This window comes from Canis lupus, chromosome 29, assembly GCF_048164855.1.
Source record: "Canis lupus baileyi chromosome 29, mCanLup2.hap1, whole genome shotgun sequence".
In the NCBI taxonomy this organism is placed as follows: domain Eukaryota; kingdom Metazoa; phylum Chordata; class Mammalia; order Carnivora; family Canidae; genus Canis; species Canis lupus.
The window spans coordinates 36,680,619-36,694,650 of NC_132866.1; the positions used below are offsets into that span (position 1 = coordinate 36,680,619).

General features: G+C 38.1%; 1 protein-coding gene across 6 annotated transcripts in view; it reads right to left on the minus strand.

The window, feature by feature from the left end:
• Positions 1-8,931: 8,931 nt before the first annotated feature.
• The window catches only part of KIF20B (kinesin family member 20B), an 80,726-nt gene continuing 75,625 nt past the window's right edge, over positions 8,932-14,032 (minus strand). For all 6 annotated transcript variants that reach the window (XM_072806155.1, XM_072806157.1, XM_072806154.1 and 3 more), the window contains 2 exons: positions 10,806-10,948; positions 8,932-9,183 (listed from right to left, as the gene is read on the minus strand). In XM_072806155.1, coding sequence (XP_072662256.1) covers positions 9,106-9,183; positions 10,806-10,948 — 221 coding nt within the window. In that variant the 3' untranslated portion in view covers positions 8,932-9,105. The remainder of the gene's footprint in view (positions 9,184-10,805; positions 10,949-14,032) is intronic.

Sequence of the window (14,032 nt, forward strand, 5' to 3'; positions counted from 1 at the left end):
GTAAGATTTTATTTATTTATTCATGAGAGACATAGAGAGGCAGAGATACAAGCAGAGGGAGAAGCAGCCTTCCTGGGGGGAGCCAAAGGCAGATGCTCAGTCACTGAGCCACCCAGGAGTCCCAAAGGCAGAGTTTCTTATAAATAGTAATCTCCCAAATCAGCTAGACAAATTCAGAGATCACAACAAGTAGAGGAATTGTTATGTTTTAGAAAAACATTTGAAAGGAAATAAGTTGTGACGAGAGCAGGTGGAAAGAAACAAGAACTATGAGCTGGACCAATGCTCACTGAGGTATTTTTAAATTTGGAAACAATAACATGCCTATCACGTAGCAGATCCCAATAAATGCAAATGGGATTACTTGCACGCAAGGTTTAGCTCTCCTGCTCAGGAGATCCTATAAAGTTTCTTCTGACTCTCCCTCCAAAGTGCCTACAAACACATTGCCTTCTGGGTAGTAAGAGTTCAACAACGTCCGTCTGCTGAAGAAAGAAATGAGAGTAGTTAATAATTCTATATTGTCCTTCCTAAACACTGCCTCTATTGATAATTATACTTGTTTTTCCTTATCTCTGTGCCTTTGCCGCTACAACTAGGGAAGGACATGTGTGAGCGACCTCCAAGTGGATCCTTACTCCCTGTGAAATGATCCACTTGCCCTCTCCTGCTGTCACAGGTGGAAGAAATTTTAGGAACCCAGTCCTGGGGTTTTTAGGCTGTGGTCACTCCTACCACCTTGTGGTGGGGAGTGACCCAAACTCCGCTTCAATCAGCAACACAGCTTTTATCTGTTTTATATTATTTAGTGGGCTTTCTAATACAATTTCATTTGTGTAGTTTCTGAAACTAAGCAAAATCTGAAAACCATGGACTTGCAAACCCTCTCATTTCATAAGGAGACAGACAGCAGCTGAGCGACGTAGAGCTGTGGCTAGAAACCAATTCTTCAGACACTTTTTCCAAAATTCTACCTCACACATCAAACAGCCCCTAATTTGGGGTGTTTTTCAAGTCACCCCCACATAGAGTTGCCAAATGGGACACCTGATGTCCATTAAATTTAAACATCAGATAAACAACAACAAAATTTTTGAGTATATATCAAATACAGCTGCATTTGTCCAGCTGTCCAAACACCAGAGTCCTAAATGCTTCCTCTTGGAAACTGCTGCAGCACCTGGGCCCTCAGTGTGTTGCTCTCAGGAAACTATTATTTAACTCTCAGTTTGAATGACAAAAATTCAGCCCATAAATCATACTCTTCACATGCTATTATGGATGGTATCAAGATCAAATAGCCATTACCACAACAATCCTGATCATTCATTAGGGTAAAATGAGGACTTTCCTATTTTAGGTGGAAAGTGTGACCTGTCAGGGTTCCCTTGAAGACCATGACCTGCACACATTCACGATTTAGTAGATCAGGTGCTCGTACCCATCTGGGATTGACAAAAGGATGCGTCTGTGTGAAGGGAGTTGTAACATCTGCGCTGTTGACTTTTGAGGTCAGTTAAGCAATCAAGCCATAAATCATCAATTGCTTCCTTGTCTTAGGCATCAAATCACATCTCTTCCTAGGTACACTAATAGTTCTTCACTTCTGGTTCCTTTCCACAGGGAGCTCCATTACAAATTGCATTTGCCGAGCATACTGCTGGAATAGAGAGGAGTAAAGAAAGCCCCCATCCTTGAGATGCCCACATTTTAGAAAGTCAGGCAAATGTGAAATATAATGTGTAGTATGCCAAGCACTACAGTGAGGGTAAATAAGCAGGAGGGCCATGGGAGACAAGTCCAGGACGCCTGGAGAAGGTGAAAAGGTAGGGCCACGGAGATGGGACAGAGGATCAAAGGCTCAAGGCACTAAATGCCGTGATAGTGTGTTCCAAAAACCATGAATAGGTTGCTGTTGCTTGAATGCAAAATCTAAGATGAAGAAAGAAATGATGAGGTTAGGGTCTATAACATAAAATAGAAAATGACTAGGAAAGCTCTAGGCAGTAAAGCAGCACGGTCAGATATAGGTCTTGGATAAAGCCAAATGGAGGCAGTCTGGACAGGGAGTGGGGGTGGGGTGCAGGGCAAGGGGGACAGTGTACACAGTCTCCATCCAAGAGTAATCCATGGTCCATATAGAAGATGGAGACAGGCTTATCTAGGCTAATGAGGCAGGGAGAGGATCTGGGTTTGAGAAATATATACAAGGCCAAATAGGTGAGATGTGGTTGGTTGTGTATGAAAGGTAAGAGGGAAAGAAAAGAGCAAAGCCCAGTGTTCTAACTCGGGTAACCAGGTGGGTAAATATTCTGCCAAAGGAGACATAAAGTTCTCCTAATCTCAGATGGCACTCCGAGCCCATCCCTTTGTCATCACGGATTGAAATATGTCGTTATTGTGTGCTTATTCGTTCATTGGCAGCCTGCCACCCCCTACCCCCACCCCGGACTGAAAACGCAGGGAGCAGAACCATGTCTGGTGTGCAGACCCTTGTATCGCCAGCGCCAGCACAGGGGGTAGCCAGAGCTGGCACATGGTAAATAGTTGTCAAGGAGAAAGATAAATACCAAATACTGCATGGTATTCACATATATGTAGAATGTGGGGAGGGGGGGAACTTGAACTTCTAGAGAGGATAGAAAAGAGGTTGCCAGGAACTGGGGCGGAGGAAGGCAGGGATAGGGAGATGGGGAGTCATTGGGAAAGGGTATAGACCTTCGGTTCTAAGATAAACAAGGGTCCCACGAGCAACTACAGTTGATACCACTACAGTGTGTAACTGAAAGTTGCTAGGAGCGAGGAACAAGAGAGGTAAATATGTGAGGTGATAGATGTGTTAGGGTATCACAATGTATGCAGAGGCCAAATCGTAACTGTACACCTTAAACAAATCTTGCAACTTTGTCAATTATATGTTAACAAAGCTGAAAAAATAAATAAGGACCAAAAATTACAGACTGAGGAAAGGAATATACAAGAAAAAAAGACACTCATGTAACCAATTGCCTTCCAGTGAATCCGAAACCACTGTGGAAAAAGCCAGGTGTGGATAATCGGGAGGCAGCAGGAAATGAATCTGACTGAATTTTGGGGGCAGAATAGGTTTTGAGATAAAGGTGTGAGAGGTACCAGCAAGTGATAAAAGCGTGTGAGAAGAGCATCAAGAGCAAACCCCAATGAAATTCAACATTTAAAGGGATTTACTTCCTCCCACTTTGTGGTCAATTACCTCTGCCTTCTAGAAGTACACCGTCCCCACCCCCTGGGCTGCTCACAGAGCTGACCTAAGACACAACTCAGGGACACACTTCTAGGTTGTGCCCCAGGAAGCGCCCACCTGTGCCTTTATGACCTTTCCAACGCAACACCATATGCCTGTAATATCTTCCTCCCATTTTGCCCACTCAGTTTTCTGGGATCTGTAAATCCACCCTGAATTCTATGAAATTCTCCTCCAAGAAATCCTCCTCCCTGAAATCCTCCTGTGGACCACAGGTTAGCAACCATCCTGAATATTCTAGCCTTCAAATCACAAATTGCCATTCTGCTTAATCAAAATGTAGAACTCTTATGCTTTGCCAGTTCTTTTTCCAAATAGATATCTTTATCATCTATCTTTAAGATCACATTAGGCTTGGGACGCCTGGGTGGCTCAGTGGTTGAGCATCTGCTTTCGGCTCTGGGCATGATCCTGGGGTCCAGGGATTGAGTCCCACGATCGAGTCCCACATCTGGCTCCCTGCAGGGATCCTGCTTCTCCCTCTGCCTGGGTCTCTGCCTCTCTCTGTGTCTTTCATGAATAAATAAAATCTTTAAGAAAAAAAAAATCAAATTAGGCCTGTGTTGATGTAAACACCTGTGTTTAATACGCATTGGTTTATTGGTAGGCCACTGCAGGGGTCTGCATGCTTTGACCTCTTGCATACCCCGAAGAAACGGTAGGCTATGCCAAGCAGGGTGACAGGACATCCTGCATTTTTTAGCATTAGTCTGTTGAAGTGACCCTATAACCAGGTGATATGTCAAACTATGCATTTTTGGCTCAGAAAATGTGGGTAGGGCAGGAATGCTTTGTAGACTGTGTAGTCTTTACAATTAGGCATTTGACATAAGATTTTTAGAAATAACCAAAAAAAGGAAATTGAGCTTCTAAATCACTAGCTTTGCCAAAAGCCAACAGGGTTCCTTTAACTAGAAAGATTAAAAAGACAATAACTAGAAAGGAAAATGTCTCATTCCATATGATAAATATATATTTATGTCTATGTGCCAATGTGATTTTCAGTGATGGATTGGTTGGGAATAAATTTATCTGCAAATCACAAGCCTCCTTTTCCCTCAAAACAAGTTTAGAGATAGGCAGTCCTTGTTAGCCTAGTAGCTGCTGGGAGGGACCTCCTGGGACCCAGGCTCCTCCTGTCAGTCTCTCTGCCACCCCTGGTTATACTGACTTGTCCTCACCCTTGTCATCTCATGGACAGTGATTACTGGTTGCTCCACTTCCAGGTTTCGTATCCCTCAGGAGACAGGAGAAAGTGAGTAGAGACAAGGAGGAAAAGGAACTTGTTTTAATCAGGAAGAGAAGTCCTTCCCAGGGATTTTCATCTACCTCTCACTGACCATCTCCAGCTACAGAGGACAGAGATCAACACTGTAGCTTTTACAACTGCTGTGACAGAGCCTGGCAAGAGATGGGAGAAATAAAAACTGGGAACTGTCAATCATTTCAGACAAGAATAAATCTAAGTCACATTATTATATCTGCATATTTCCTAAAATCTTGTGAGCATATTTTGATCTAGTTTATATGGGCTAATGTTGGTTTCTATTTGCATAATTCTTAATAGTGATCTTATGTCAACATTTTCCACTCTATATGAACAGTATTACCCTCCTTTTTTTATATGGTCTACTTTATCAAACTGAGCTAGGAAAAGGATTAAAAATATTTCCAGATGCTAACGCAGGTAATTGAGGGAATAAGATATATTTTTAGCCACCTGTTATTTTTTTAATTGGTTCCTGGAATTTTTCCCAAGGGCAGTAAGAATATCTTTGGTTGGCAAGCATCAGGACCGTGGATAATTTTACCTATCTTCCCACATGTTTGCCCTGCTAGCTACATTACATAAATTGGAATTTGTACAGATGTAAAGTCAGAGAATGGGTTTTGTGCGGAGGCTTTTCCACGGAGCAGTGCTTTGTCGCCATCTGGTGGACAACCTCATCTTTGCAGTGTCAGTGACAGTTCTCAAGGCTGGCTGCGCTTTGGATCAACAGTGGTGCTGGTGAACAATCTGGACACCCAGGCCCCTCCCAGACCAATTCAGTCAGGTCTGGGAGAGGATCCAGGCCGCAGTACTTTTTGTTTTTTAAAAGATATATCATTATGATGTGCAATTATGGTTAAGGTCCACTGAGTTAGAAGAAGCTCTAAACTGGTGATGGGTAGTGGACAAGCATCCCCCTCCCCCCCGTTAGACTGCCATAAAGGAAAAAGAACAATCTTTCAAGTATATTCTATAGTCTTCCAGAGGCCCTTTTCTACCTTCCAGAGGGGAACTCAGCAAGTTGATGCTAAGAATATAAGAAATCTAAGCTTAAATTACTGGGCAGACCCGGTGGCGCAGCAGTTTAGCACCGCCTGCAGCCTAGGGTGAGACCCTGGATTGAGTCCCGCCTCGGGCTCCCTGCATGGAGCCTGCTTCTCCCTCTGCCTGTGTCTCTGCCTCTCTCTCTCTCTCTCTCTCTGTGTCTCTATGAATAAATAAATAAATGATCTTTTAAAAAAATAAATTACTTCCTGTGTGATTCTCCCTATGATGAGACACTGTGCTGAGCAAATACACAATTGGCCCTCACCCTGGGCAAAACTGCCAAGCAGTCTCAATCTGATTTTAATAACTTATATATTTACAATTTTTTTACATATTTTCTCATTTAATTTTCTCAAGGACCCGTGAAGGTGGGTATCCCTTCTTGCCATGAGTGTCAGCACTCATCTAAGAACAGAACCCCAGAGAATCTTAGGTGTCCACTCAAACCCTGCTTTTCCCATCTTCTCTCATTAAAACTTAAGTTTGCTGATCAACACTGTATTGTATAATTGAAATTTCCTACTAGAACTTAAATTTGCTAACCAAAAAAAGGTTAGGTACCAGCAAGTATGTGAGGTGATGGATGTGTTAATTAACTCAGTGGAGGGGGACTCTTCATAATGCATACATTAAATACATTAAATACACAATGTATACATTAAATCATCACTTTGTACTCTTTAAATCTTACAATTTTGTCAATTATATCTCAGTAAAGCTGAAAAAATAGAAATACCTGGGTAAGGATTAGGTATTCCATGTAGTATTTTTATCCATGCACGTTTTCTATAATCTTATTTACAAATGAAAGGTTTTTTTAAAATATTAAAACTGTAAAGATGTTTCTTTCTCAGTTTGCTATCTTTTTTTTTCCAACTGATTACAGATTTACTTAATGTGCACTTGATAACCTTGAAAGGAAAATACATCAAAGGCATATATACACTTATAGTTCTTATACACGTAGCATGGAAATACATCGTTTTTTACATATCCCAGAAGACATTCAAATGAAGATAGATTCAAACTAGTCATCCTTTTTAAAAGCTTCTCAAACTGCCACTTATTCCTCATGTCCTATGATCCCATTTCCTGACCCTAGCCTCGGAGAAATCATTATAGTTTTGCCTCTACTTCTGGCTTTGTCTTCCCATGATAACCAAGGACTTTGAGTATCTTTTCACATGTGTATCAACCAGTGCCTCTATCTTCTTTAGTGAAGGATCTTTCAAGTGTTTTATTAGATTTGTATTGGGCTGGTTGTGTTGTTACAATTTGATATATTCTTAAAGTTTCTCCCAGTTAGTGGCTCCTACGCAATGTATTATTTTTCTCATGATTTTTACGACTATGCTGATTTTTCCTTCAAATTTGTCTTTATGGTTGGCTTTCAGTAATTTGACTATGATCTTCCTAGATGTAGTCTTTGGATTTATGTTAACTGGGGTTTACAAACCCCAATTCAGTGTTTCTTCATAAAACATAAAATGGCCATTTTCTTCAAATATATTTTTTCTGCCCTATTTTCACTTTTTTTTATCCTTACGAATCTTCAATTAAATGTGTGTCAATCTATTTGATATTGTTCTACGGACCCTGAGGCTGTTTTTTCTTCAGTCTCTTTTCTCCAGCTCTGGCAATTTAAATTGATGTGGTTTCAAGTTTACTGACACTTTCTTCTGAAATTTCTACTAAATCTATCCAGTATATTTTTCATGGTATTTTACTTTTCTGTTCTAACAACTCCATTTTATTTTTCTTCATACTTTCCATTTCTCTGCTGAGATTCCTTATGTCCACAGTCATTAAGATGACATTTCCTTTAAATCCCTGAACATATACCCTTAAGAGTTGCTTTAACGTTTTTTTGCAAAACTCAACATGGCCTGTCAAGCTTTGTTTTGACTCTGAATCACACATTAAAAAAGATATGTTATAGAGAATCTATATTGTATATTCTTAAGGGTGTTCATTTCTGTTCCAGGAGATTACTACTTTCAACTTCATGTAGGTTTGGTTTTATGCTTTGTTATATGAATCTCTGGAAAGCACAAGGTGTTTCTCGAGCCCTTCTCGTTTGGTAAAACTCTTGTCTTCTTTGCAAATCTTCTTGAGGCTGGACTTCAGTCTATATTCAGGGATGTGGACACTTGTTTACACTCTTGAGAGCTGAAACAAGAAAGCAGTGTCACCTTGTTCAACCTTAGTGGGGAACATGCATGCTGAGCAACTCAAATTTTTTGCCATTCTGCACATGTCTGAGAATGACTACAAGTGTCTACAGTACTGATTCTATAGTTACATTTTCACAAGTAAGCAAATTTGCAAACATAATCAATGAATGAAGATCAACTGTGTATCTATTTTAGCATAATGAAAGCAAGTAACATAATAAAAACTTACTAGTGCTTGAAAAGTTTTAATGAGCTATTTTAATGGAAATTTTCCTAAACATGGTGTCTCTTAAGCAAGACACTGAAGAGAACTTTCTTCCCTGACTCAAGGTCATTATAATAAACTAAACAATGATACAATCCAATGAAATCTTTAAGGTTTTACATATATAAATTTATGCTCTTAGATTTAAAAGCCCCAGGTGGCAACAATTCTTGAGGCCTCTGCTCTGTTTTTTGACTCCTATTGGTGTTTTTTTTAAAAAACCTCAATATACTGTATGTTACTAGCTCTATGATCTTGAGAAAAGTAAATTTTATGGGTCTGTTTTCTTATCTATAAAATTACGAAAAGGCATTCCTAAGGCCCCTCCCAGGTCTAAAATTATACCTTTTCTAGCTATCTGTACTTTTCAACCTCTAGATGCTTCCTTTCTTTCTGTTTCTGATCTTCTGTTCCAAAAGAATAGGAACGCCAACTCTATTTGATCACTAACAAAAAAAAAAGACTTTCTAATTTAAAGACTTGAGATCTTTTCTAAATTATGTGCATATAAATTCTGGCAACTATGAGACCTATACACACTCCTGGGATTAGTTATAACCCAAACAGCCATGTAAAATCAGTTGTATTTCCTAACAAATGAAGTAAAAACAATTCATAAGACACTGTTAAATATAAGTAAACCAAATCTGTGACCTTATGATATGTGTAAAAACAAAAAACAAAAATAACAGCATCTTTCCTAAGATCCTCATCAATCCTATGCCTAGAATAAAAGGAAAATGAATCCAGATTGAAAAACCATTATAGAGCATAATGTATAAACTTGTCAAATCACTAAGTTGTACGTGAAGCTAATTTAATACTGTCTGTCAACTATACTCAAATTTTAAAAGAGAAAAGCTATTATAGAAGTCTTAGAAAAGCAGACAAATTATGCTGTTGACTTATTGTCTTTATTGAATTAAAATTACACTGTTTATAAAATAGTGATGTATACATAGGATTTAATGCATCATAATATATACAATTATCTTTGAAAATTCAGGATGCAAGTTACAATGATTATGAACATAAAACTTATATTAAAACATTCTCAATCAGTGATTTATTTAGCTGTTTTAGTTCGAAGTCGTCGTTTGAGAATCTGATGATCACTCTCCTTTACTTTATGGTCCATCAAAATCTGAAATGAACAATTTCAGTGTTTTATAAATAAAAGCTTATTTATAATTTAGTAGTATCTACTCGTGCTTAATAATTGGAATAATAGCTACATAGTAATATTTTTTTGTCCTTTCAGACTGCAGATATACTTATCTTCTATTAAAAAGCACTGTCCAAAGTAATAGATTTTATAAAGATTCTTTCAACACTACCTGACATAATATTAAAATAATCTACACTCTATGTTGAATTCAGGACATAGGTAGCTTGAAGTAATCACTGAAATATTTGGAGGAAAGTGCCTCAAAGAATTTTTAAGAAATGACCTTTCACAGCAACAAGTACAAGAATCCCCCCTTATCTGTGGAGCCTATGTTCTAACACCCCCCAGTGGATGCCTGAAACCAAGGATAGTACCAAACCCTATGTATACTGTTTTTCCTATACATACCTATGATATAGTATAATTTATGAATTAGGCACATTATTACACTATCAAAAATCACAATTAATAAAACAATTATAATACATTGTAGTAAGTTATGTGAATGTGTGTCTCTCCTAAATATCATATTGTACTGAACTCTCCCTTCTTTTTGTGATGATGAGAAATGATAAAATGCCTATGTGATGAGATGAAGTGAGGTGAATGACACAGGCACTGTGACATGGTATTAAGCTATTACTGACCTTCTGACAATTTATCAGAAGGATCATCTGCTTCTAGACCAGTGATCATGGGACATTGAAACCATGGAAAGTGAAACCAAGGAAAAGAAGGGACTACCGTATATAACTTAGAAAAGTAGAAAGAGCATTATACTACAACTAAGAAAAGAAAGAAGTTCAGCCAAGGGAAGAAACTGTGTACTAATCAGAGAATGGTGATGGTGAAAAGTAACCAAGAGAATAGTATTTCCAATCAAGGGCTTGGCCTAATTGACCCTAATTCTTCACCTGCCTTCCAGTGCCTTTTATCTGTTAGAAACTGTTGCAGAAGGTCTCTCTCCTGATTTCTTTTTTTTTTTTTTTCTCTCCTGATTTCTCTGAGCCACTTCCTGTTGAAGGCTTCTCCTTAAATTACTTTTCTACCATCCCTTTCATCCACTAGGCAAATGCAAGCATGATGGAAAATTAGAAGTTTCCCTGTAACAGCACAGACTGTTCTGAGTGAAGAGAATGAGTCATTGAGTCAGAATGACAAACTACAGTCTTTTCTTAAAAAAACCTGGAAGGCTTAGCGGAGAGGTGGGAGGAAATGACTGAATGTCAATTCTGTATTTTTACCAGGCCCACTTAGGCCAGATTTGTACAACTCTTGTGATAAAGTTAACAAAAAAAAAAAAAAAAATTGGTATTAGAAACAAATAAATTACTAAACAGTGATAATTCTATTGAAGGAATTAAAATTTCCAAATGTGAATGTGTGACACTTGTATACATTTATGCAGCACTTATATTTAATTATTATAAATTTAACACATCAAATAGCAAAAGTGTAACACTGAAGCACATTTTAAGAGGTGTGACTTAAAGAATAAAAATTCAAACTATTATAAAATTCAGATTATTATGAATACTTCAGAATTAAAAAGAACAGGAACAGTTTTGCTTTTAAGAAAACCAAAAAGAGGAGCTTACCACTTGGCCAGATATATCAATAGGAGATGAAATCTCATTTGTGTATAATTTTCGTTTGGCCTGTTTTGGTCGAGACAGATTTTCTTTACTCACTTCTACATTTGAGAGCTTTGAGGAGCTCATCGTTTCAATTATCTTCTTTGCTGTGAAAAAATATATATATCATTTAAATCTTGAAAAAAATAACTTTCTAACTGGAAAGGTTTGAAATCCTTAATAAAGAGAAAACATACCATATTAACGAGAAAAAGTACTGCAACTTATAAATGGTGAAAGAACATGACTAGTCAATTCACAAAGAAAAAATTAAATGTCTCATACATGCATGAAATAATAAACAGCAAAAACGAAAAGGCGAATAAATAATATCATTTGACTAATGTCCAACATGGTGAAAGTTTAGTAAATTATAGAACAACCAATGAAATTCAGGGGTCTTTAATGACTTGAAGAGGCTTATGCTGTTATGCAAAAAAGCAGGATAATATGTATTTACTGGACCATGCAGCAGTACTCTTATGCCAAGATATCTGCAGGCAATATTAAGTGAAAGTAGTTTGCGAGCCCTTTGCTTATCATTAACAACCCCCCACACACAGTAAATCAAATTGTTAATAGTGGATTGCTTCTGGGAAGTGGAATAAAAATTTTAAATTCTGTACTTTTTGTACAGTTGTCCTTCAACAGGTACATGCTGATTTTTTAATAGAAAACATATTTCCATCTGGAAAACCTCCCGGGTAGAAATCCTTATACATATAAAATCAACTATATATATTTTTTAAAACAGAAACAAAATTGAAGGAAATATGCTAAACTGAAAATCTACTTGTCCAAGATTAAGTTGGGCTGCCAGATGTCAGAGTAGCCAGTTAAGTCAATAAGCCAAAATAAAAGTAACACTTTAGCTTTTAACCACTTACTGCAATAGAATAAGCAAGAGGCACAACCTGAGAATGTGTCAACTCCCACCCCACTTCCCATCTTTCGCCAGGTGTGGTCTAGGTCAGGAAGATCAGCACAGAAAAGGAGGGTCACCTCACTGCCAAGGCAGTACTGTACAAAAAGCTCTTGTACTTGCAGTTTAATGGGCCTCGAGGCTGGAGGCCAGAAGGAAGAGCTAAGCGTGTAAAAGTTAAGTCAGAGTGGAGAAAGTCAAGGTTTCCTCCCCTTGCCTGTCATAGGAAGGTCCTAGGCAGCAGTGCCTGAGGAATTTCTCTGCTGAAGGCCCCCAGTAAAGAGGCTCTGAATGATGGGACCTTGGCTAGGACTGCAGATATGTATAAGGGCATTGATGGCCAGGGTCCTGAGTCCTCAACTGTAACTCCCTTCAGAGGCTACACTCGGATGTGGGGAGGGCAGCTTTCACCACGAGGCCTAACAGGTAAAGTCTTTGTAACTGTCTATGGTCAGGCTAAAAAGAAAAAAAAAAGCAATCACACATAGGATTTTGGCCTGTTGCTACCAAACTCTTTACTACAATGTGTCAGCCGCTATACCAAGAGCTGAGGATGTGAACTACACAGACATGTTGCACTTGTGAGGCTCATACTGTGGTGGAAAAGAAAAGAAAACAAAAATTATAGCTTAAATAATTCAATTTGTACTTTGAAAAGATCACTCTGGCGTCCATTAACTGGATGGACAGGAGACAGAAAAGTGGGAAAAGGTGGGAAGCCAGTGAACAAAGGAATGGAATAATAATAGTTATCAAGTACAGAATTTTAAAAATTAATTTCTATTTTTTCCTTACATTTCCAAGTGATCAACAATAGATACAGTATAGTTATAATCCAAAGTAAGGGTATCTTCTACTCCTAGAAATAAATTTTTAAAATCCTCACTTAAAGGGCACCTGGCTGGCCCCATCATACTAGCATGTGACTCTTGATCTCAAGCCCCATGTTGAGTATAGAGATTAAATAAATAAACTTAAAACACACACACACACACCCCAGGTGTACAGGTAGGGAAACTGTTAAAGAGCTGAGTCAACCAAGCATGGGAGTTAATTACCATATGGGTACTTCCCTTTCCTTGAAAACCAATTTTCTTTTGCTATGTAAGTGCTCATCAATATAATTTAAATAAAATACGTAAGAATCTAAAATAATAACTCCTGCCTCTCCACATTTAGACATTTAACAGTTCGCTGTTTGTCCCTCCAGATATCTTCTCTGCTTAGCTTAATCATAACTTTTAAAAATGTACATTTTTTTTAAAAAATGTGGTGTGATTAAATCCAAAGTTCCCGGGATCCCTGGGTGGCGCAGCGGTTTGGCGCCTGCCTTTGGCCCAGGGCGCGATCCTGGAGACCCGGGATCGAATCCCACGTCGGGCTCCCTGCATGGAGCCTGCTTCTCCCTCTGCCTATGTCTCTGCCTCTCTCTCTCTCTCTGTGTGACTATCATGAATAAATAAATAAAATCTTTAAAAAAAAAAAAAAAAAACAAAGTTCCCAAGCTGTGCACTAAGACATACTACAGCCAACTCACAGGAGCACCTTGAAATATTTTAAGTTTTCAAAGAAAACAATGGCACACAATAGGTAGTTCATAATTTTAAGTGATAACACATTACATTCCTTTTGATGATGACATATCTTTGCAACCAGGATTTTCAGAAGCTGAATTTTCAGTGGTCATGTGGTCTTAGCACTAATGGATAAAATATTAGGTGTTTCTATGGGTGTAGGGGAACAATGAAAAAATATCACTGAGACATTAAGGCCACTGGTGTGGCCTATTACTGACCTGACAATTTATCAGGAGGAGGATCATCTGTGTTTATGTAAATGTGTACAGAAAAAGTATATATCTTAGTATGTGTATATACATTTATACATAATTAACATGGCTAATGTTATAAAGAAAAAAGCATTAAGCAATTAAACTCAATAAATATTTATAGAATATATATCTTTGACATATATGAATGGATAATGTTTGTCAATGCACAGAAATAAATACTATACCATATGTATACCATAATACAGTGATTACCTCTAGAGGGTTTAATCCTGCCAGCATTTCAATACCCAAGAGTTAATCCCATCTATTCAAAAATTATCAAATTTTCTCTTACCCTCTGAATCAAAATAACTCTCTTCCCTCCAATACTACCATAGCACTTTGCTTGGATCCCTGTAACTACATTAAGCAGGCTGCTCTGGATGAATTAAGCTGACCCTTGGACAACACAGAGCTTTGGGATGCTGACCTCCCATA